The sequence below is a fragment of the Cottoperca gobio genome, chromosome 21 (assembly GCF_900634415.1).
Source record: "Cottoperca gobio chromosome 21, fCotGob3.1, whole genome shotgun sequence".
Taxonomy (NCBI): Eukaryota; Metazoa; Chordata; class Actinopteri; order Perciformes; family Bovichtidae; genus Cottoperca; species Cottoperca gobio.
In genome coordinates, this window is record NC_041375.1 from 11,925,620 (window position 1) to 11,951,057 (window position 25,438).

Here is a 25,438-nt window from a genome sequence, read left to right on the forward strand (position 1 = left end):
TTACGTAGGTATTCACGTACTGTATTTAAGTAGGTATTCACGTACTGTATTTACGTAGTTAGGTATTCACGTACTGTATTTACGTAGGTATTCACGTACTGTATTTACGTAGGTATTCACGTACTGTATTTACGTACGTATTCAGTATTCACGTATGTCTAACGTAACATAACTTATGTGTAACGGCTGCATAACTTATGAAGCACACGTTGGGTACGTCCGAAAATTTTGAACACTCAAAACATTTTCACAGACTCAGCGTTCAACAACGTACACCAGCGTAACACCGCCTGCTCTTAACGAATACTACTTATACCTTACTTTATATCAACGTACACCAGCGTGTTGCCGATATTTTGTATACACCATATTTATTTATACGTTATGCATTCGTTGGGCATTCGTCTGATACATTTTGTATTAGGAAGTGATGCGCTATCAATAGGTTAGACATGCGTATCTGTATACGTCACTTTTCCGATCCGATGAAAAGTTGGACGTATTTGGACTCTGACAAATTGTGAGCTATTTTTCGTATATGTTTCCGCCATACAGATATGTGTGACAGGGCTTTTAGGGGTGCACGATTTGGATAATTTTCAGCCGTTACCGATAACCGATAATTACCTGCTTCTCATGGCTAATACCGATAAGATAAAAAAATTTAGGACCACAACTCTGTATTTAGACATTTTAATTTCATAACCTGTAGTTTATGCACACCTGGGGGTATGAACAGCTCATTTGTAGTGAGCAAAAATTGATGATTTAATATTCCATAGCTCTGACATAACCAAATCTTACTGAGGTCACTATTGTTAACAAAATCATCAAAGAGCAATTTTGACTCTTCAAATCTTTATTTATTTGGTGTCTTTGTCTGAAACTGTGAAAAAACGTCCACACCAGCTGTTCTGTAGTCAGCACGTTGTGCTTCTTCTTTTCTTCTTCTTCTTCTTCTTCTTCTTCTTCTTCTTCTTCTTCTTCTTCTTCTTCTTCTTCTTCTTCTTCTTCTTCTTCTTCTTCTTCTTCTTCTTGTGTTTATCGGCGGTCGCAAATATTATCAGACGATAATTTTATTGGCTATATATTCATCATCGGAATAATACATAATAATATAAATTTCCCTTTATCTGCCTATTACTTATCATGCACCCCCTAGTTTCTTTGTATACCTTAAATTTATAACAGAATGTGTTCTTTGCTTTTCAATGTTGCTCGTTACCATTGTGATACAGTTTGGTTCTTTATCTTTGACTTCTGAATTATAGTTGCAATGCTGTGATTTTTTACAGCTGCCTGCAAGAAATGTTTGTACTACACTGTAACTAAATCTTCAGTCTGCTTCATGCTTGGCCTGTGTCTTCATGTCTGCTCAGAATGTAATGAAGAACATTCGGTAGTTGTGTCCGCCAGGCACCTAATACATATGGTCAGTTGTGGTAATTGAGTTTCTTGTACAGTATAAGAAGTAAGGACTGATTTTGAGGTCATAGGAGTTTCCTACAGAAGGTCACAGTGTTCTTGACCAGACAGAGTGGTATGAGGTTTAGTTACTCAAGGGTGTTGTTGTATTAGTGGTCATAATACAAAACAAGTAGGTACTGAAAGACTCAACCATCTCATGACCTTTGAGATGTTGTTCTTTTTTTAAACATGACAGAAGTTTCTCTTGTTCTAAAATGAGGATGAGAGGGTGTCTTTGAGGTTTGTATAGGTATAGAGGTTTGTTCATCTAGTGGCAATTGCAAAACACACACGTTACTGATTGTGTTACTTCTACAACTACTGCTGTATTACTAGTATAACTGTCGTTATGAGTGTGTGTTTTATTTCTTTATTTAGGTTTTATCTTCCTCAAACGATGCAATATTCTAATATTGTTTGTCCCTGAGTATGGCTGGCCTCCAAAGCTTTATCACCTTTGAGTTGCTTTTCATTGTCTCCTTGTCAATGTCCTGTGTGTTGTGTTTCTCTTACTTTGTCTACACCTCGCATTCCCCTCTGTGGTGACTCTGTTTTTGTTGCCTATTTTAAATGTGTTCTTTTTTTTGTCGTCGTCATTTTTTCTCCTCAAGCATTTCCTCCTTTACACTGCAAACATTGTCCATCTTAAGAAGAAGCTTCAGGATTTATTTAGTAAAGAACATTGCAGACATTACCTAAAAAGTCAAGGACCACAGCTGGCCCCAGTTGAACTTATTTAGTATGACCTCCTGTTCAGTATCGTCTCATAGCTATAAGTGGATCTAACGCAAAATAAATAAAGTCATAAAGATCATAAATTGTTGCAATGGTCCTACTATAACATTTCTAAGTGGAGATACTATGCTTCCATGAAGTTTTTATTTTTTTTCTACACAATTTAGAGTATTTTTGATTAAATCCAAAGTGACAGAATCTAGTAAAGGACCGCAGTACGGCGGCTGGGAGACGGACAGATCTTCCATTAGCAGTCAGCAGATAGCACTGATTAACCGACTCAAAACACGTTCTCTCGTCTCCGCCGCCCGGACCCAAACCAACATACAAACTATCAAACGTAATGTTACACAGACCGTACAGCTCCCAGTGCCACAGTAAACACACATATATCTAAGCCCCACGTGAAGATTATAAACTAGCAGTGATATTTAGACCAACTCTCAGAGTTTGAGCAGTTTGGTCCAATGAACTGACGGACAGGTTTACACAGGAGTGAAGAAATATACAAAATATAAAGAATACACTAATACTCTAAAACTTAGAATACAATACATATGAAAAACTAGTACAAAAAAGATATAAACAGGTTAACATACTTTAGTTGGCTTTTTTAATAACTGATGGTTTTGATGATTGATGGATTTAGATACGATAGTACGAACCCAGTAGTAGAGGAAAATACTGCCCCCTATTCTTTTAGAGCAGGTGGTTGGGAATTACACATTGACCCTTTGAAATTTTCCTGAAATTGCAAACCCCTGTTTTCAAGGAAAAACTACATTTGAATACTCAATATCAAATCACCTTTAAGATGGACATTCTTTGGTGTGTTCTTCATTTTTTATTGTTTTCTTCTTCATTTTCCTTCTTTCCTATCTTTTTCTTCCTCTTCGCTCTCTCTTTCAGTCCATGTGTCCAGATTTCCCTGCAGTTCTTCTCCTTGTGTCTGTCTTGTTTGTAGATGTAGGGGATGAGGAGGAAGCAGGCCCTCTCCGCCGCTTCCAAAATTCTCGGGAGAGGTGCAAGTTCCTCGCCCCCTCCATCTCAGTTTCCGTGCCCGAGGACGACCCCTACCACTCTGACGAGGAGTACTATGAGCACCCATTGTTCAGCCCAGAGTGGACGCTCTCGGGCTCTCGCCCCACAGGGCAGGCTGTGGCCTTTAGACAGATTGAAGGTGAACCACGCATGGTTCCTCTTTGCCATTTCCTCCTTCATTCCTCTCTCTCACTCTGTTTCTCTCCTTTCTCTTTTTAACACCAATTTCCTCTCCTTCTGTGATTTGACCTCTTCCCTTCATCCCCCCCGTCTCTCCGTCCGTCAGTTCGTCTTTTCGTCCGTCAGTTTGTCCCTTTGTCTGTCCTTGTGTGTGCTGTGTTTCTGTGTCCTTGTGAAGTTGTTTGCTCAAATCTGAGCAATTTCATATTTGTTTAACAGTCATATTTCTTTTTTTTCATTTATTTCACCCAAAGCCATTGCTAGCTGTGGTTGCCATGCCGCTAAATCCAACACATAGCAGTGTTGTCTCCAAAGTAGCATTCGCTCAATGGACATAATACACTACAGCGCTCAGTATGACCAGATGGCCACAAAGGTTTACTTTTGTGACATGAAGTAAGGTCCAAAAAGCTTTCATGAATATCTATGAGATACGGTGCATGATTGATAACATCCATGCGCAAAATCCTCTGCAGCCGTCCCCTACGCTCATCCTAAGCTACTAACACACACTCTATGGCAATAAGGAAAGCTTTCATCTCCACACACTCTCAAACACTTACATCTGCATACAACCTTCTACTTTTATTGTCTTTAGAAACACAAGATAGAGCCAGTTTAACAGGAACCTAGGACCGCAGTTTATTTACACTGGCTGTGCAAAGATACAACATAGCCTTTTACGTTAGCTACGAAAAATGAATCCTTTGGCTGGGAAGCTTCAACAACAACTTCATTTACTGTATACCTCTGCCTTCTCCCAAGTCATGCCCTGATAGAACTTATCTCCTCTAATACATCTCGCCAAAGCACCAAGTTTAAGTTAGACTAACACAATTCTTAACGTTGATGTGGTTAAGAATCTTTTTTTTTTATCAATCTCTAATTAGCTATATCTTTCCATTTTATGTTATTTAAATATATGCATTCATTTAATAAACAAAACACATGACAAAGAGGAGATGTAAAGATTATATCATTGACTGTACATCTATATACATTTTATAAATATTGTTAAGGCAAACTGATTCTTAACTAACTCAGCCTCGCCCAATCATCGTCACCGCTGACAAAAACGCTTGTGGAAACATTGTTTCTACCAACAGCTGTCATATGCAGCAACATTTGGCTGCAAAGCTGCTCAACAGAATTTGTGTAACCTACGCAGGAACTCAAAATGTAATACAGCAATGGCTGCTGAAAAGCAAAGCTGCACGCCCCCACGTTGACCATTACATAGTTAAATCCAGTCCCTGCAATGTCAAGGATCTGAGGCACTTTGCTTTTTCCTGTAATGGACTGCAGCTCTTCAAGGTCACCCTTTCTAAAGAGCCAGGGATTTCAGAAGTGCTCTGAACAGAACTGCTTCTACAATAGCGCAATGTTAGGCCATGAAGTATTACAACTTAATTTATGTTTCCATTTTCCTTAAACAACCCCAGTCATTAATACTGGTAGGTCACTCTGGGTTGAAGGCGTGGTGTGCAAGAGAAAGAGATAAGTGGAAATGTTTTTAATTTTTTTACAAAACTGATTCTTGATCATACAGTAAAGGCTGATAAGAAAAAAAAGATAGATATTGAGAAATAAATCTCATGCATGCCTTTAACAAATATACTTTATAGTTTCCTTGCATAATGGATACACTAAGTACGCTAATTAGAAAAGCATACAAACGGAATGAAAAACTATCACACACAACACTCTGTCCTATATGTGTAATGTACCTATATGTGTGAGCAGACATACACTTTAGGTCATCTTTTCCCAGAGCTGAAAGTGTCCCATCATAAGTTGTGTTCTCACATAACCCAAGTCTGTGTTGCCTGTAGTCTTAATGTGTCCCCCTCTCACCCTGTTTTTGAGAAGAAGAGACCATGGAGGCTCTTACAGCTGAATACGAGGAGGAGGTGGAAGAGGAGGAGGAGGAGGAGGAGAGTGCAGCAGAGTCCGAGGCAGCTCTTGATGAGCAGCAGTGGAGCGGGGAAGAGCCCGAGCTGGACAGCCCCCAAGCTGAGCCCTTAGAGCAGGCAGAGGCCACAGACGAGGCCCAGGATCTAGACCTGGAGCTGGGCGAAGCAGCTAGTGCTGCTGCAGAAAGCTCTGTGGACAGAGATGAGGAGGAAGCAGAGGTTGGGGAGAGCCCTGCGACAGGTGTGTCCTGCACTCTGCTCTCCCTGCCTGCATGTTATTGCATTGTCCACTGAATAAGAATGCCAGATGTGGAACTCATAAGCACATAACATAAGCATTATAAATCAGGTTGAATGGCAAGTAACCCTCCCTGCGCTCTGCTGTGGCTGCAAGGCAACACAGGCTTGTTGGTGAAAAGAGTCACATTATTTGAACTTAACCTGGTTTCATTTTGTGCTATTTTTGCGCTTGTATTTTCTTTTTTCTTGCTGTGGTTTTCGGGGCCGGCCGTTTTGTATTGGTATGATGATTTGAAGTGTTGCTGAACGTAACAGTGTTTCTTTCACCGGCTAAAAACGTACAGGTTTCTTGTTGTGTTTACACGTGGCTTGGTGCTGGTATGCCAGTGCTATGCACTTTTTGTATCCATGAATCATACTTACTAAACATGGGTCACTCATATTATTATCATGATTCTGTGTACATCAGTTGCAGGGGATTTCATGTTGGCTGTCTCATGTAGAGTGTGGTATAGTTGTTTCGTCAAATGCATTATCGTATCAGCAAAAAAATCCAATAAATTTGTGATATTCATGTTGTGTCACTGTTAGTGACTTTGTATGGCATTTCTCTGTCATTCACCAGCAAGGTTCTTCTTTATGTTCGCCAATATTCTTTAGATATGTAATGACATATAAAAGTCATTATTAAGAGCAAAAATGTATTTGATGTCAATGAATCATTAATATAATAGATTAGAATTGGTGAAATTCTCATAACCTCCCATTGTACTTAAGAAGAATGACAGAAATGCTATTCTTTTAGTATCTGATGTTTTGAAGAGTCGCATGAATATCCATCCCATCTATTGTTGCTTGTTCCCCATAAATCAGCATCACAGTTGCCTCATGCCGGTTCCGTCACATACCATGCCATATTCTCATCCATCTGTGACTCGGTGGACCCCATAATATCGCCGTACTTCTTCAGCGATGGCCGTATCATTGTGCTGTAAGTTTCTGAGGAGAGCTTTGCCTGTTTCTGTGGTAACGGCTTTCCCAGTCCCTGGCTTAATAAATATCTCACTCGCAGCATGCAAAAGCTTTATTATTCTATGTTGATCAAAACAGCCGACTTACACGTGTCCTTTCAGCTTTAAAGATGGACTCAGACAAGCAGGGAAGCGAGAAAAGTGGTTCCATGAGCCCAGACAGCATTGGATCGGAGAAACGCCCAGAGGAGTTTTTTGAGCCCCAGATGCAAGGGTTCTTTGCTGGTGAACGAGTTGTACCAGAGAGCCCTACCATGGATATGCCATCGTTTGTACCTCCGAATGTTCAAAACCAAGCCAAAGAATCTGCCAAATCACTCACACTTCAGCCTACGTATGGTGAGCCAATCACAGTGTCAGAGAAACAGCCGTCAGTGGAGGTGGTGGAGATCAGTAGCATCGGTGCTCCTTCTAATTTCTCGTCACTGGGAGATAAAGTTCAAGGAGGAGAATCATTGAGGGACGCTACAGACAGATCTGGCATGTCAGCATATTTTGAAACATCAGCCATCAAGGTTGATGAGGATCCCCAATGTAAGGCCGAGGGTTATTACGAACTGAGCAGATCTGGTGAAGAGAAGAGCACAGTTGATGCCAGGCCTCAGGAGATCAGCTACAGCACACTAGCTGAAGCTCAGGATAAACAAGAAACTGAAGAGCGTAAAGCAGAAGACTCTAAAATGTTCACAGTTCCTGACAGGAGTAATGAATGCAGGCTTTCCCCAGGTAAACTGGCCTTAGAGCAGAGGAGCTACTCACTTAACATCACCATTGGCACAACAGATCCCAGTGGCAGAGGCAGACCTAGAAACTTCTCCCCACTGGCCACAGATATCATGTCATATACTAGTGGAAGTCTAGATGAAGCTGCTGCAGACTACCTCCCAGTCACTACACCCTCCGCGGATAAGCCTCCATCCTTGCCTCCACTGATCCTGGAGACTGCGGCTTCCATTACTTCAGATTCCTCATCTCCTCCAAGGACCATTGAGCCAGTTTCAATACCCAGTCCTGATCCGGAGTCAACAGAATCACCAGAGCCCCTTAAGAGCACCTATAAAAATGACACAGTGATGGCGCAGGACTTGCCTGAGATGCTGGACCTTGTTGGTACCCGTTCCAGACTGGCATCAGAAAACACTGACCCAGAAATCACCCGGAGAAAGTCAATTCAAGTTGATTTTCCAGCTTTCGCTGATGACCCACTAGCTAGCCTAGTTTCAGGGGAACTAAGTCCTGGGGCCAGAAAGAGTGAAAGCCAGCTGGAAGAAATTGGCTACTGTGTGTTCAGTGAATATTCTGGACCCATGCCATCACCTGCAGATTTGTTCAGCCCTACAAGCATGTCTGCACAGGTCTTCACCCCCTCCGCCCTGGAGGAGCATGTGGCTGCGCAAGCAAGAAGGTTAGCTGTCAGAGACACATCTGTGGAGGACGAGAGCAAGCCATCAATAATTGCTGATGTCACTGAAGAGAAAGATCAGAAGCAAGTAGAGACAAAATACTCTGCTGAAGAAAAAGGCAAGGTGATTACAGATGAGCAGTTGACAAAATCTGTAAGTGAGATGCCATTTGTTCAGCCAAGTGAGTCTTTTGTGACACCAACGGTCACTGTGACTCTAGAAGAAGGTGGGAGGTCTGAGAGTGAGACTGAACGACAAGCCAGTGGCGAAGGCTCAGTTTCAGAAACCGAGATTGCTGACTACGAGAGGCAGATCCGTAAATTGGAGATGGAGGACAGGCCTCTTAGTATGGAGGAGGAGAGAGAACTGCAGGAGCTTCGAGAGAAAGTGAAACTGGTCCACCAGGAGGCCTATGAAGAAGTGGATGCCGAAGATGTGTACCAGCTGACTGGTGTTGCCAAGGACCGGATTGCCAGGCCTGTCAAAACTTCACCTGCTTCTTCTGTGGATAGCAACATCGAAGATGACAAGCTACTGTCTCCAGTGCTCTCACCGTCAAAGCTTAAACAAAGAGAAGTTTATGGTTCCCCCAAAAGAACAGTTTCACCCGTGTTAGGAATAAACAAAGAGAAAGAGGAGTCAGAAAGACAAATGAGGGAAGAACAAGAGAAGGAAGCAGTCGAGAAGAAAATGAAAGAAGAGAAAGTAGAGGCAGAGAGGAAAATCAGGGAAGAGGCTGAACAAAAAGATAGGGAAATGAAAGAGAGACAAGAGACGGAAAGGAAAGCGAAAGAAGAGGCAGAGAGAATACTGAGGGAAGAAAAAGAAAGGAAGGAGAAAGAACAGAAAGAGCTAGAGATAAAAGAAAAGGAGAAAGAAGAGAGAGAGAGAAAAGAGAAAGAAGAGGCAGAGAGAATACTGAGGGAAGAAAAAGAAAGGAAGGAGAAAGAACAGAAAGAGCTAGAGATAAAAGAAAAGGAGAAAGAAGAGAGAGAGAGAAAAGAGAAAGAAGAAAGAGAGAAGAAGGAAAGAGAAGAGAGGGAAAAGATGGAGCAAGAGGAGAAAGAGAGGAAAGAGAAAGAAGAGAAAGAGGAGAAAGAGAGGAAAGAGAAAGAGGAGAAAGAGAGGAAAGTCAAAGAGGAGAAAGAGAGGAAAGAGAAGAGGAGAGAGAGAAGAAAGAAAGAGAGGAAAAAGAAAGAATAGAGAAAGAGTTGAGAAAGAAGGAAGAGGAAGAAAAGATAGCAACGGAACTAAAAGAGAAGATAGAAAAGGAACTGAAAGAGAAGGAAGAGAGAGAGAAAGTGGCTGAGATGGAGGTTGCAGACAAGCCTGAGGAGGTAGCAAGACAACCTAGAGGAAAAAGCAGCCACAAAGCCTGTTGAGAAAGAAAAGGGGAAAGAGGAAGGGGAGGAAGACGAGTTAGAGAAAGCAGGGGCAGGAGCAGAAGTGACAAAGGAGATCCCAGAGACTTGTGCTGCCATCGAATCAGTAGTGACAGTTGAAGACGATTGTATCACTGTTGTCCAGACCATCGATGAAGCAGATGAGCCCGGACACAGCGTTCGATTCTCTGGTCCACCTGAGGCTGGAGCCCTTTGTGACGCTGACCAGAAAGAGGAAGAGGAAGAGTCTGTGGAGTCGGCCCAAGAAGCAGATCTGGAGGCTGCAAGTCTAGAGGAGATGGTAGATGTTCCTGAGACCCCTGCCTCCCCTGTGAAGGAGGCTCAAACCACAGACACTGAAGGACCAACCGACAGCTACGATAGAGACGAAACCACGATGGATGACTCCATCCTGGACAGCTCCTGGGTTGACACACAAGGTGAGGAGAGATGGTTTGTGCTTTTATATTGTTATTTCCCCCCCTTTCTTTCCTCTTATGCTTTAAATAAACACATTAATAATGTCTCGTATTTTTCATGTCCTGATTTGCAACACTACAGATGATGATAAGAGTATGGCGACAGAACAGATCGAGCCTTTGCCTAAGGTGCCCAGCGCAGTCAAAAGGTCTGCAGACAAGCAGACACAACAGAAGAAGTCGGAGAAACAGGAAAAGCTGGTCAAACCCAAGGCCAAGGGAGGACGGGCTAAAGGCCGTATCTCCACACCAGAACGCAAACCTGTCCGTAAAGAACCTGTCTACATCCCCAGAGAGGAAATCAAGAAGAAAAAAGGTTCTCATGATTTTGATTTCCTTTTGAATTGTTAAGCTACATGTTCGGTTATTTATAATATTAGTATAGATTATCACCATACCCGATGATCAAAAACTATTGTGCTTGCCATAGAATGAATATTGTTTTACGCTTTGAGTAAAGCCATGTGGCTCGATATCATGTGCCTAAATGGGGCTTTCTGCTGTTCTAAATGAACTGAAAACACACCTGTTGTGATGTATTGTTTACCTATACAACCTTTTGTGTCACAATGTGCAGTCTCATTATAACTCACTGACACAGTCATTTGAGTCAGCTTTTTTAAATATTTAGTTGCAACAATTGCAATAACTTAAAAGGTTTTATGGGGAATTTGGATCCTGCAGCATTCCATATTTTAACATTCTTCAGTGTCTGTCTCTGCTTTTTATTGTGTCTGTGCTTTTGTCAATGGCCCTGTTTCCTCTGGTAGCAGTGATAAGGACCGAGTTTACCAAAAAAATGCAGACTCAGAGTCAATCCCCATCCAAGCGGAGTGTGATGAAAACAGCCGTCCGCCAGACCCGCCCCACCCAACACCACTCCTGTCCTAGAAGGAGACCCACAGGTGACACATTGCCTTGGTCTTACCAGTTCCCACCACATCTGAACTCCACTGCCAGCTTCATTTTGGTTTTGGCATCCATTTTGTTTTGTTGGTTACTGAGTTTTGCTTTTGTCTTTGTGTGTGTCTTTGTTTTTGATCACAATAAAAATTGTCTGCCATACATTTTCTTATTTGCCTTCATTTGTTTTTGTGCACATCCTCCATTTGTTCTTTTAAGAGCAACTTAACACGAAGCTGAACGCATGCTTTCACTGACGTCCTGATGTTGAAGGTTTGTGATTTCGGGATTCACTGAACCCTTTCCAAGTACACTTCTACCATACTACTGCATGGTCGCTGGTGTTCAGATACTCTTTAAATACATTCTTCCTTCCTGTTTTTATGTTATTGGTGAGCATTAATATACTAATATTTTACTGTATCATTTAAAGGTTGTCTGATAATAATGAGCATGTTGTTTGGTGTGAAAAACCTATAAAACATTCCTGACCTCTCGGCTCTTTTAATTACATAACCACTCAAGCTTTTTTTTAATCTATGGTTGCCAGGCAACTAGTAATCCATGGTTTTGTTCTATGAACCGGCTACTATAAAGACTTTGTCCCAGAGGCAGTTTGCACTTCATTTTTGTCACCAATGATGAAAGCTCAGTATACTGCTGCATTGCCCCAATTAGATTATTTTACAGGGTTGCCTTGCATAATACAAAATCCCCCGTTCTGTGTGATATCTTGCCAAATCTTTGCACAACAGAGCTCTCAGCAACCTGCTCCCACAGAACATTCGATTTGTCACGTATCTCACCATGCCAGGTTCGGGAATACAAAGTTGTATTTTTATACATCTGTACTTATGAGAACCAAATATGCTCACAAGGATAATCCTTCAAAGTAGGACATTAAAAAAGGTTCTCACTTTTCCCCGCTTCGGTTGATGAAGGTCAACACATGTATTCTGTCTGTGTCTTCTAATATTCCTGTAATTCTGTTTCTCTCTCTCAGAGGCGCTACCAGACAGTCGTCAGCCTCTGAGTGTTGCCAGACAGTCTCGCAACAGAGCATTGGTGAGTACACTCCATCCGACCAACATTGACATGACCTCTGGCTCCAAAACCACTCGGAGAAATACCATATCGAAGCTTTACTGGAAAACAGCCTGAATCACCAAGTCGCTTCGCAGTAGGGCAATTAAATAAACGTCAATCAGGACAAACTAACACTGAAGATAGAAACCAAAACTTTCTCCTTAACAGCAGCAACTCTGCCTCCTTAAAAATGGACTGTCCAACATTAGATCTGCTGTCAATCATCTTTTTGTGTCTTTTGGTATAAAGAAAGGTTGGTAAACATGAGCATGCTGTGCACAATTTACTGACAATGCAAATTTCAAATCTTGCCACTAATATGAAACTAATACACAAGTTGCCTCGTGCATCTTTAGTGCAGAAACAATAAACACCACATAAATTAGGCAGAATAATTATTAGAATTGAGACTTATTAAATAGCTGTTGCATATTTTCGCTTGTGACTTCCAGAGCAACCTAATCATATATTCAGATAAACACATTACATACTGTTTAAGCGAGTGCTGTCTCCCCTCTGTCTATGTAAACCCTAATCCCTGCATGAATAACATTCACGCATTGCATTTCTGTATAAATGCCGCTGTTAGTTTTCATATTTATGTTGGTTGCTTTTGCTTTTTGTAAAATGTTTGCTATTGTTGCCTTGTTTAATGGGTTTTTGCACAAGTAGACAAGGCAGATCCATTTAGAGTTTTTTATTTTTTACTGAGTGGGTGTCGAATCACCCTGTGACATTTCTCCAGCGGCTATGGTCGTGACTCCATTTTACTCCTCCACCATGGTAATGACAGTTATTGTGTCTAAAATAGCACAGTTTCTGCATTTCTTGAATGTCATGTCATTTTGGCATACTGTAAGTGTGTTCTGTCACTCTGAGCCCACATTATATTTTTTTTACATTTTTAATTTACAGTCTAACAATACATCTGTTACCATGGTCTGCAGAGTAACATGCACTCTTGTGTGAGCCTGGTGAAGTCAGTTAGGAAATTCTTAAAACATTTCTTAACTGACGTGATCACAATGGATGTGCATGAATGGCTGTTGTGATGGGTTATTTTTGTGTTAAACACACAAGATCTGATGCTAATATCTCATTCATTCAAAGGATACATGAGATCTTGTGCAGTGATAATGCATGTAAAAGCACTGTTATTTTCACCACTCTTTTGTCATCCTGTGTCCTGTATTTTGGTGCCATGCTACTCACCCACTGGGCCTCATCGTTGTACCATCTCAGGGCCATGCCCATCGTTCGCCACTAACAAAGATCCCCACCTCCATATCCAGAGTGGCTGCCTCATTAGATAGACCTCTCCCATCCTCAGCAGAGCCTCAATGCTTCCCGATATTAAAGAGACTCATAGCAGCCAAGGTAGGTATTGGTAGAGCGGCACTAGCTGCAGGAGTTCCGGAAAGGACATAAACAAAAATTATAATTAGTTTAAAAAACAAATGTATTGACCGACTAAACCTTTAATTAAAAACACATTGGAAATTAAATCACAGACTCACTGCCTTAAGGATCTACTTCTTGTCTATGATGTTTTTTCCCCCAACAGGACGGTAGGTCATGGAGCCCTGAAAAGAGGTCCTCTGTGCCGCGGCATGCCTCCATTCTGAGTCGCCGCGCATACCATGACCAGGAGGAGAGCTCCACCTCCATCACCAGCTCCGGCTCCACGGCTCCTCGCAGACCAACATGTAGGCTGCAGCTCCTCCAATCAAACTACTTCACAGAGTATTTGTGTGGTATTAGATACAGCCAACATCCAGATGTATCAGCCTCCAGTATGAGCCACAACTAATTAGTTGTACCAATATGAAAGCAAATACTGTAACAATTTATTATTGGTTTCTTGCATTTGACTAAAGAGAGCTCAAGTCCTGTCCAAAAACTACTGTAACTCAATGGGTTTCTTTCATGTTTGGGTCTTTTTGATTCGCTAAATTTCAGATTCAATTCAATTCAAACCATAACAGTCTGTATTTTCACTTTGTATTTATAACAGTTTTATTGTATTTATAGCAGTCTTATCACTTCATTTTACTTTTTATTGTATTTAAATTCTTATTTGTACTTTACATTTGTAATGGTGGGGGGGGGGGGGGGGGGGTAATGTTGTATGTCATGTCTTTTAAGCTACTGGATGCCTAAATTTCCCTCGGGATGAATGAAGTATCTATCTATCTATCTAAAACACATTCCGGTGGCTTGTGTGGGTACCTACTACTCCACTAGAGATTGTAGGAAAAACAGTTTCAAGATATTGTATGCTGCATTCTCCATCTCTCTGCAGTCCTCTTTCACCAGCTCTATGTAGCTCTCTGTCAAAGGGATGTTTTATGTTCTCTTTACAATTTACCTTTAGCACAGGTCAAAGGGAATGAACAGGACATCCAAGAACTCAAGATTCTCTTTTTCTTCTTCCCCCTTATCATCCCCTTTACTTATTCTGAAACACTTGCTTTTCTGCCTCCTGTAGCATTTCGTACAGAGATGAAGGCAGAGCATAGGACAGGACGAGCCCCGAGCATGACAGGTAGATGGGATACGTCTTACTTCTGTTGCTGTTAAGCTGTATTGGATTACTTTAAATTGTACACGTTTAACTTAATTAACTAGTAGCTCAGTGTGTATGGATAAAATATTTGATAGGAGACTTGGAATAGTCTATGTTGTATATCTGGTGGTCTGAAAAGTGACTTTTAAATGCCTTAAATCTCAGCCTCTGATGAAGTAACAATTGACTCTTTCATTCTGATTTCCCATTTGAAACACAGAAATCAGTTAAAATATTTTCTATGACAATCAGAATAGTATATTATTTATATTACAGCACCTTGTCACCTTCAGCTATAACCTTCATCCCTATATTCCCCCCCCCCACCAATTACAGAATCAGTGCGATCCCGTTCAGCTCGCAGTGGCCACTCCACCCCCCGCACCCCTGGCTCCACAGCCATCACCCCCGGAACCCCTCCCAGCTACTCATCGTCCTCACGGACCCCTGCAACCCCACGCTCCCTCAGCTTGATTTGCCAGGAGAGGAAGGTGGCTGTGGTACGCACCCCACCCAAGTCACCTGCAACTACGCCCAAACAGCTCCGCATCATCAACCAGCCTCTGCCTGACTTCAAGAACATCAGGTCCAAGATCGGCTCCATAGAGAATATCAAGTACCAGCCCAAAGGAGGACAGGTGACGCTCTTCTACCTTACTCCCCCCAAAACCTGTAGCTTCTATCCACCTACTTGCTTATTTCTGTCACTTCTACTAGTTTCATGTGTTTATGTTTTTGCTACATGTCTCTGTTTTACATGTTTTTTCGTCGAGAAATTTATATTTTTAGTACATAAAGAAATTAAAAGCTATATCAGTCCCCCCTTCTGTTCATATAAATATAGATATCATCTGCATACAAAGACATTTTGTGGTTATCTACTAACAGACGATAAGCTGGATCCTGTCCTTGAAGCAACAATAAAGGGTTAAGTTGCAAATGTAGACGGATAACAACCTTGTAACGTCTCTATTTCTAAAGATAAAAACAGTAGAATATAAACCATTCATGTGCACCGAGGCCTGCGGCAATTGTCGCGGTACGATTTGTATTTTAAAATGTATTTCTGTCTAACGTCTATTGGCTTTTTCTTCTGCCTTGATATGTTTATTTCCCATGGCCCCTCTCTCCTACCTCTCTACTCTCTTTGTCTTTTGTTTTGTCTTAGCTCCCTCTCTCCACTGTTAGTCCTTCAATCATGCTGACTCACTCGTGTAAAAGGACAATGATTTGAGAAGGAATTATGTGTTGTGGAAGAATGTTATTTAAAACAGAATTTGCATTGATTAAAACTTAGAAAGTAAGTAAAACAATATATCATTTTGCACATTATTTTCTTAACTGACAACACATACAATGCCAGTGCAACAGAAACAAATACCAATTTTCCCCAGCACTTAAAAATCAATTAACTTATTTAAAGGAATATTTTAGATATTAACATTGATTTCAATAATAACATTGAAATCAACACCATCCAGCTCTGCCGTTCTTTGCAATTTTTAGCTGCTTTCAGTTCATTGTTTTGATTCACCAGTCAGTGTGGTTGATTATGTTACCCCTGCAATTTGTAAAATGGTAGCGACGCAGGGTAAATCTGAAGAGAGTCAAGTGTGTAGCAGTAATTTGTGAGACTGTCAAATGGAAAGAAAGAGGATTTTAAAGGGCTGTCTATGTTGCTCTGTCTGATGGATGTGTTCAGAAGTAAGCAGCTGTTTGAGAGCACATAAACCGTAGGCAGCTTTAGTATATCAAAGGTGAAGGTTGATACATCCTTAGTCTGCCTCTCTGCCATCCAATGGTCAAAAATGGCCTTAAAACCAGGATTCTATGATGTCAAATATGTATATGTGTTGCCTTTAAACTATTCTGAGGCCCCACGTTTCAACAACCTGACTTTGATATCTCAGTGAGTGTCGGAGCTGTAAGCTGTTTTTGTCCCTTCAGTTTTCCCCCCCCAGCTCTGGGAACTGAGGACAGCACTTCAGCTAACAGAAATCTGCACTTCAGATTGTGTTTTCTATTGCTGCGCAGACTCTGCATTAGCAGGAAATACCCTACAGTTAGAAAATGATCGCATTCCAGTCTGAAACACAAAGTCAGCGCTGCAACGATGAAAACAGCAGTGTGTCTGTAGCCATCAGCTCTTACAAGTCTCCACTGATGACCTGATTAGGAGTCTAAGCGTTTGGCTGACATCTTTATGAGTTTGCCAGATCTCTGCGCTGCTCTGTGCAGCCAGCCACAGAATACGGAGAGATCATGCTCCAAATGCCTGCCTGTCATCTGCAGAGAAAACGACCTGGGTTAAGTTTATGTGTGCAATCTTCCACGCTGGGTCATAATCAGTTACTGTGATATATTCAGGCTGGCAGTATTGTTCCTAACAAGCAAGTGTCTTTTGGAGTGGATGTATCTAGAGGGAAAACAAGCTGGAAGCTGTGCAGAGAGGGTGACAGTTTACCACCAGGAATTATTATTCTCAACTTTTATTTTTGGTGTGATTGTTCTGTGTCAGGCAGTCAAAAGTTGTCACCTGATGCAATGTGAGAATTTGTGAGTTAGTCCAGTGTTTACCTCCAAGTGCCACATCGGAAGGCATGTCACTGTAATCTATGGCTGTGGAAGTGGTTGGCCAATGCTTGAGGTGGAATGTGGAACTTTTGTTTGTGTGCGCTTGTGTTTAGATGTGATTATGTCTGTTATCTGTAACACAGGGTGTCCTGTAAGGTGACCTCCTCATAAGATATAGAAATGACAGAAATTATTTCTTTTGTCATAACCTCAGATTTGCACAGAAATCCTATCCATAACGAAATGATTCAGCTTGAGTTAAAAGTTGGTACTTATCACACTTGTTTCTTTGCTTTTAGAGCTAAGACAGGGCAGACAGATACAGCTGCAACTTGCAGGTCAATGTAGTGGAGCATTTGGCATTTAAACAGACCTAAAAGAGAGTGAATATTAGTCTTACATTCATGAGGTGACCAGGAACACGACTCCAAATGAATAATGAGGTTGCTTTGTAACTGCTGGATGTATAAATTAGCTCGTTCTCATATTGCCAAAATAACTAGATTTTTAAGGTGATGGCATATCAGTGTTGTATTCACAATGTGTTTCTGCTGCCACCCAAGTGGTCAGAAAATTAGTTTTTTACAGGTTTAACAATTATATAAAATCGAACTATAATTCTTTTGCATTTTAATGTGGTGTATTTCTCTGGAGGCAGTTGTTACGTAATGTTTTGTTTTTGTCCTTCAATGTCTTTACCCACAGCCTAACAGTGCATGTGTGTTACCCCTGGGTGGCAGTAGGTGTCTCCTGTCAGACACAAAATGGTGATGGCAGCTTTCGTCTACACACAGTGGTGACTGTCTGGGCAGAGCAATTGTCCTGACTCCCCAGCTCCTCTTTGGCCACAGGCTGCCTGACACAAAGTAAAAACATAGTCTGCCTCTTAAGGCAATGACTTTATGGTGTTTTGATGAGATGAGGCGTTTACAGGCATACTGTATGTATGTTTTATGAGATTCAGAAAGTGTCTGTGTCTCAGATGGATTTACCAAAAGCACCTCAGAGAGGGATGAATTGAACTGATTCATAAGACAATAATAGAATTACAACAACATAGTTCTGGCATTTGAATACAACGTTCACAAACATTTATTGTTGAAGCGATCCCTGACTGTCACTGTTGCAACACTGTGCTTTATACCAATAGAATAGCAGGAAAATATGGACAGAGGATTCTGCTCAAGACATCATTAACGTGAGACCACGTTACAAATGATATCGTTTGACAATCTTAGCTCCAAATTCCCAAAGAGTTACCAAGCCACCTCTTAGATCCTCTTTAAGGTCCTGCACACACAGTTAGAACGATTTGAATAAAAAAAGCTGGTTGTACTGTGGTTCTACTCTCAACCCACTGGCCTGTCTTGCCCCCCTGTGACTGCAATATTGCTGAAATAGTTTTCTGTGACATACTGCTGTTGTCGTCCAATTAGCTCCTATTTCCACAATGTCAGAACCAAAAAATGCTTTAAGCTCAGTTACAATTAGGTGTTAGCTTAGATAGAATCCTTTCCATCCGTTGTGAACTATGCAATATTTTAGTTACCCATAAAACAGTTTTCACATTACAGCAGTATATTCCTCTCCTGACCTTTGGTAGTACCTTGCAGCTCCTTGGTCCAAGTACTTCCGATCCCCCATCCCTTTGCATGCCTCTGCCCGGCCACTGACCTGTCCAATGATTGTCCTCATAGAAGCACAAGGACCAAAATTTGCCAACAGAGGCCAAACACAAGGCCTCTTGGATCTGGAAGTCAGTGCTGCGCTTCATCTCCATTACTCTGTGCCTGTCAGCGGCGCAGAGTGTGACCTGGACCCAAGACCTGCTGGTACACCTCAGCACTGTTAACTATGGCACCGTGTGATTTATAGAGCCCGGTTAAGAGTGTGAATAATTGAAAACATTTGCGATGTTTCATTCTAATCACTACAATCCAGTGAATACATTTGAGAGACAATTATTGATTGACTAAATGTGCATTTTAATTTGACATTAATACATTGAAAAAACAAAACATTCATTTAAATCATGTAACTTAACAATTAATGATTCTGTTATCTTCTTTTACACAATTAATTGCTATTTGAATGTTGAATATTTAATGAAATGAAACAGAGTAGCAGCAGTTGTAAGAAGGAGTCATGTGTGGGATCAAGCCAATCAGAGCTCCTTATCTGTGGGATAGACTTAATTACATTTTTACGTGCCTACATCTTTAAATTCAAGAGTTCGGTCTTTAAATAAAGTGCTTATTTAATTGAAAATGCTGAGGCAGGAAACAAACTTTCAAATGGAATATGATAGGCCGAACCATAAATAAAGGTAATAAAGATATGTAAACTTTTAGTTTATGAATTTGTCATTTGAATAATAATAATAATAATAATAATGAATTTAATTTATATAACCCTTTTCGAGACCTCAAAGCCGCTGAATGTAATAATTGATTACTATTATTTGTGATTATATTTGTAAAGTCTATATTTGAGTGCCAAACTCCAGTCTTGGTAGTTTTAAACCTCGGGGTTCTTTAAAGGAATACACCAAGTTTGTGGCCTGTTTATTAACATAACCATGATGGGAACGCAATAACAATTGGTGTGAATGACAGAGTGTCTGTTCCACTGGCTCATGTGTTGAGAACATTTAAGTTTGGGAGAAACACTCAAAAATACATGTTGCAGGGTTTAGTTTAACTGTAAACAGGACAAAATTATTGAAAATGTTTGCCCAAAAAGAAAGTCAGCAACAAGGGTCTGTCCTTTATCTACATAAAACATGTTTTAATACATCGTCAGTATCCTCTATAGTCTCTCTCCCCGTGGTGTTATGACAAGCATTCATTCCCAACCACCTTTTAAGAGAACCATACTATCTCTGTATTTCTCCATAGAGTCATATTTTAACCAAGAAGCCGGACTTCAGTCACGTACAGACAAAGTGCAGCTCCAAGGATAATCTGAAGCACTCTCCCCGTGGAGGCAATGTATGTACCATTCTGTCGTGACCAAGTGTTTCCCCCCTCTTGATCCTTCAAAGGAGAAGTGTGAAGACTATCGTTTTATTTTAGTTTGTTCGTACTGTACTTGTTTCCCAATTAAGTGACATGCAACAGGTTGCTGTGCTGTGGCAATCTGAATACATGGCTAGCTTGATGGTCTAGTATCATAGTACCTTCGTTTGTCTCTTGCCCACACTCCCTATTTCTCCACCGCCGTTTGAGTCTCACAACCTTACAAGAAATTCATTGTCTCTCTTTCCACACATTGTGTGGGGTTGATCAAAGTCACTTTTAAAGCTTAGCTTCACACTTTGTCTTTTAGACATTATGTGGTCCTCCCATGCACATGAGCAGCCAATAAAAACAGAGCAACTGCTCTGACAGCCACTGCCATTAAACTAAAAACATAAACCAAATGTCTTGCACCAAGGTGGCCTTACTTTAGAAAGTCAGATGACCAAAACCATATGCTGGCAAATGTCTTTTCAGGCTCATCTAACAACTGTGACTTGGCTTTTCATTGGAGGGGGCTAAATAAGAAGGAAATAATACCTACATAAATCAATGCCATCATTTTTCTTTGGTTAGTTTCCCATAGTATCCTGTAATACTGTACATGATGTGTCTTTTCTTGTGTTTGGTAGTTGTTGAAGCTATTGTAGATGTTCCCAGAGGTCGAGCACTGAGTCAAATAGCATTTGTCCTTCCCCCGGTAGTGCCTCTGATTCTCACTGGTGATCATTTTATTCACCTAAAGTGTTGGATACTGGATGTCAGCCAAATGCAATTTGGTTTGACCTCCTTTCTTCCCTCATTGTTCCTTGCTTCCAACTTGAAGTGTGTCCCACAATTCACAGCAACGTGACGTTTTATGGGCCTGATGTTGTACAGGTCACACATTTAACATTTGCTTACATTTTGTGCACCTTAGTCTGTGAATATTCTGCGGTCATAGTTCATTTACAGTGCTGAACTGTGTTATATTATTTATGTAAAACTTCAATTCTAATTTGTTACTAACATTCTAGGTTGCATATTATTATCAGATCAAACTGAGGGTAATTGTTATGGCAGTTTGAGAGGACTGATTCATTTCAACTATAGTTTATATCCTGCCTTTGTCCTCTTACTTAAGACCATAAGGGTTCACTTATTATACATGTTGTCATTTTGTGGCTCACTCAGGGGAAGGCAACAACAGTAAACAATGTGGTAACTGGGAAATGATATATATACTGTGCATATATATTTATATATATATATATATATATATATTGGTCCGCTCAAGTTGATCTCCTCGTGGTCTCTCCTCTCCTTTAGCATTGAATATGGATGTGTGTTGTGTTGTGTTGTGTTGTGTTGTGTTGTGTTGTGTTGTGTTGTTCCCATTGTATTTGTTGTGCTGCAGAGTTCAAATGTATTCATCGTTAGTGTTATGTACTGTACCAACTCTGCTGTGTCTGCGTCTCAACTCCCGCTTTCTCTGCAGCACACCCATATTCTATCATCCTCGCTCCGTAAAATAATGGATCACTTTTCACTGCTTTTATTTGGCATCTACTTGAGTCTAAATGCAGTAAGTGCAAAATCAAAAATGAAATTCTGGCGACCTATTCAAAAATGCTCTTTCATATTTGTTTCTTCTTGTGACACACAGTGTGATGTCAATATTACCTGAAGGTTTTGCATTACCTTATGGACTCAAAATCTGCAAAAACAAATGAATGCAGCAATATCAAAAAATGTCATGATACTCTGCATCCGGGCCATTTACTACTCACAACTCCCCCAACTAGTTTAGACTCAAACTGGAAAGCACCGTTTGTTGCAGGGGATCCTACGACGGCGTATCAGCAACATTGTTGGTAAAAACGTTTTTTTTAATACGGAGCCTTGAGAGGGGTCCAGATTAAAGTCCTAAATTTAGGTTGATACAACTTTACAAATTGAAGCGATGTGGTTCCTTGACAAAAAACACACTAGTTTCCAGAGAATCTTCTAGAAAATATATGACTTTATAATCTCAGAGAATATTTAAGTTTGTTTTCTCTCAAATGTATGTTTTGTTTTGCTATATTTACCACCTAAATCTGAGAGAATATTTATGAATTTAAATGTTTTTTCTCAAAATATTGCCCACCTCCCCCTGTGCCCTAATTATTCATTATTTTTTCCTACAATGGCACTAAAACAGCATCAAAGAATTCAGTGTTTTAAAGGATGTAAGGTTGATTTCTCGACGTGGGCCTAGAGTAAAGAGGATCCTCGTGAGAATTCATCAGACATAGTCGGAAACTAAAGCCAGGTTTGGACCATAAACTAGGCTGACACAAAGGGTCAAAGTTCATGCTTTGTAGTGAGATGAATTTATGTTGCCTGTTAGCTTAGGAGTCATGTCATCCAATGAAGCTGTCCAGAGCAACAGGGGAACCATCAGGTCATATATTGATGTCTACACTACAGTCAAATAAATCCAGATGTCCAGAACAGAATATTTACACAAGCTGTTTGAGAGACACTTTAAAATGAAGTGCCAGAAAGCCACTTCATTCCTCACCTCCGCCCCTGCAGGTTCTCATCCCCAATGTTAAGATGGACTATAGGCATGTTCAGTCTAGGTGTGGGTCCTTGGACAGGCGGGGCTACTCGGCAGGAGGTGGAAACGTGAGTCTTGTACCGCAAGTCCATTGTGTCAGTGTTATTTCTCTGTTGTGTTGTGTTTTTCAGTGTTTCAATTTGTTGTTAAAGAGAACATTTTCCACCTATCATGTGGATGTCCAATCATGTTGCTGGTGAATGTAGTCAATGGAAGCAATAAATTCTTCAGAGACTAGACATCCAAGCTGAAATAGCCCGTAGTTCTTCCGTACCTCCAACTACGTCACTGTCACGTCAAATGGCGGCGCTGGATGCTAAAAGAACAACAATTTTGCAGCTGCAAACTGTCCATATAGCACACTGAGGAATGTATTGCTTCAATGGACTTTATTTACCATCAACATTTATTGGACATCCCCATGAAAGTCACTCACTAAGGCAGCAGTGCTGGTGCTCTTTACCTCACTGCTCTTGATCGACACAGCGTTCCCCAGCAGTGGTTTGTGTCCTGCAAGAGTTTAATTCTAAAGGCTGAACGTCTCCTCCTCCAGCACTTGATGCCATTCATGACTGTAACGGCATGTGATATTATATTTACTATGATCGTTGTAGAATAATAACACAAACACCTTTTATTCATGTCATGCTTTTGTGTTTCACAATATACATTAATCAGAAAGTAAACAATCGGAAGAATCTAACCAGAAAATCTCATCCACAACAGCATGAAGCACCGAGTAATGTGCATTATCAAAGAGGTTATGCAGGTTGATGATAACAACGAGACAATTAATACGTCTTTGGAGACTTTTCTAGTCCATTCTCATCAAACCTCTTTTGATTAGATTTCTTTATAGTGATGCCAGTGGCATTACATTTTTAACTGCAATAAAGGTTTACCTGTGACTGAGATGAACACTATAATGTGATACAGCACATGTATGGCTGTTTATAAAACTGTACATTGTATAGTGGTGGTTCAAAAGAACTGTTGGAAAAATGTCAGAAAGATTTCCACAGGCATAAAAAGTCATTCATATATCAAGTGATATTTTAAATGTGATTGGCCATGATTGTAACCAGCCCCTAACAAACCCTCACGTCTGTTGGGTGCATTGTGCTCGGTGAACTCTGTCTGCACCGTGAGTCACAAAATAATAATCAATCTGAATGAACTTTATCATTTAATGAAGATTATTAAGCTGTTTGTATAGATTTATGTAATATATAATAGATAAATACATATCTCTTTTGAATAACTCAAAGATAACTGAAGTTTTATATCACCACTAATAGGTATTTAAGATCGAGTTACTTCTTATTAGAATTGGCAAGGTGCAAAATTCTCAAGTGCAGCTAAAGCTTATTTTAAATCCATATAATGTGGGCCTCATTTTGTTATTAAGTATGCACTTGATGCTTATGAGTGGACCTTTCCCATCCTATCAGCCTGTAGTACCAAAACTAATACTACAATAGATTATTTATAAATCATGCTAAAGAAATATCATCACGTATAGTGTGTTCTCTAAATAATGTGAACACGATCATAGGAAATGATCAACAGTAGAGTTGATCGATTTCATGAAGCTACGATCGCTGGAGAGACGAGCCAACCTGCAGCCTGATGTTCCCCCACGCTGACACAAACCTCCTCCCTTGAGCTCATGCTGCATATCTTTGCTCGTGTTATGCACCTGGTAGATGAGCAGGCGATGGTGCATATTGTACTTTGTGCTCATGGTGTTGTGGTTTGTACCGTGGCTCATGACCTGAGCTGTTTGTTCATCATCGTCTCACTTTTCCTGTTGTTTTCTTTTCTCTCAGGCTCTGTGAGAAATCAGTCTAAAATGAACGGCAAATCATTGGTTACAATCGACTAAATCGTTGACTTGGCAAAGTGATTGCTGACCACAGGCGTGTCCCAGTGACTCATCTGCGGACGTGGTGTATCTCTAACCGTTCGTTGTGCCGTGTCTAAAGCTTTATAGTCTCATTGGTTCACTCTTTACACATCTCTCTGTGCTTCTCTCTTCAGATCCCCAGGGTGTGTCACATAGCTGCATATCCTTATCTCCTGTCCGCCTGTGGCAACTTTCACGTGTCCAATAACTCACTGTTATTGGGCATTATTGACAGGTTTTCTGAAAACAGACTAGCTCAAGAAGACACAGTTACAGCACACAGTTGATATTCCATCTTGGTTTGGTTGGTTTAACACCAACACAAGGACTGTTATTTAACAGTCCTTGTGTTCTGCTCTTGTGCTTTCATGCTTGTGTTTTCCAATAATTACATGTAATTAGATATCGCTGTGTTGGAATGTAGAACACTGCAGCCTTTAGTTCTCGTTTGATACCCAATCATTTTCTTCAAACAGAAGCTGCAGTTTAGTGCCAATGAGATATATTGCATTCTTCTCTATGATAGGAAAAGAGAAGATACTATTTGGATCTTCTATGTGAGAATATGTTACGGTCAGTGGGAGTTTATAACCTCATTGTGAACTGTAAGTTGTGACCTTGTCTTTTCCTGACTTTGCTTCTTCCAGGTGATGATACAGAACAAGAAGATAGACTTGAGCCACGTGACCTCCAAGTGTGGCTCTCTAGACAACATCCATCATCGACCAGGTAACAGTCAGCCTGTACTAGTCCAGGGGGAACGCTGGGGGGGACAGCGGGGGAAGAAATGCTAGATAAGCACGCTTTTGACCTGAAGGTTGCCAGTGCAATCTCAAACCTTATATGGGGTTGGCCAGCACTCTTAAGCACTGCTGATTTCTAATGAGCTGAGACTGTGGTTCTACGGACAGCTCCAAGGTCTGAATGAGTG

The 25,438-nt window shown here is 40.8% G+C and overlaps 1 protein-coding gene across 1 annotated transcript in view; it reads left to right on the top strand.

Moving 5' to 3' along the window:
• map2 (microtubule-associated protein 2) overlaps nucleotides 1–25,438 on the top strand; it is an 89,816-nt gene that overhangs the window by 61,351 nt on the left and 3,027 nt on the right. The window contains exons 7-18 of the mRNA XM_029459369.1: nucleotides 3,167–3,382; nucleotides 5,293–5,577; nucleotides 6,710–8,880; nucleotides 9,352–9,832; nucleotides 9,954–10,187; nucleotides 10,642–10,776; nucleotides 11,778–11,839; nucleotides 13,425–13,566; nucleotides 14,349–14,405; nucleotides 14,763–15,064; nucleotides 19,898–19,990; nucleotides 25,155–25,236. Coding sequence (XP_029315229.1) covers nucleotides 3,167–3,382; nucleotides 5,293–5,577; nucleotides 6,710–8,880; nucleotides 9,352–9,832; nucleotides 9,954–10,187; nucleotides 10,642–10,776; nucleotides 11,778–11,839; nucleotides 13,425–13,566; nucleotides 14,349–14,405; nucleotides 14,763–15,064; nucleotides 19,898–19,990; nucleotides 25,155–25,236 — 4,260 coding nt within the window. The remainder of the gene's footprint in view (nucleotides 1–3,166; nucleotides 3,383–5,292; nucleotides 5,578–6,709; nucleotides 8,881–9,351; nucleotides 9,833–9,953; nucleotides 10,188–10,641; nucleotides 10,777–11,777; nucleotides 11,840–13,424; nucleotides 13,567–14,348; nucleotides 14,406–14,762; nucleotides 15,065–19,897; nucleotides 19,991–25,154; nucleotides 25,237–25,438) is intronic.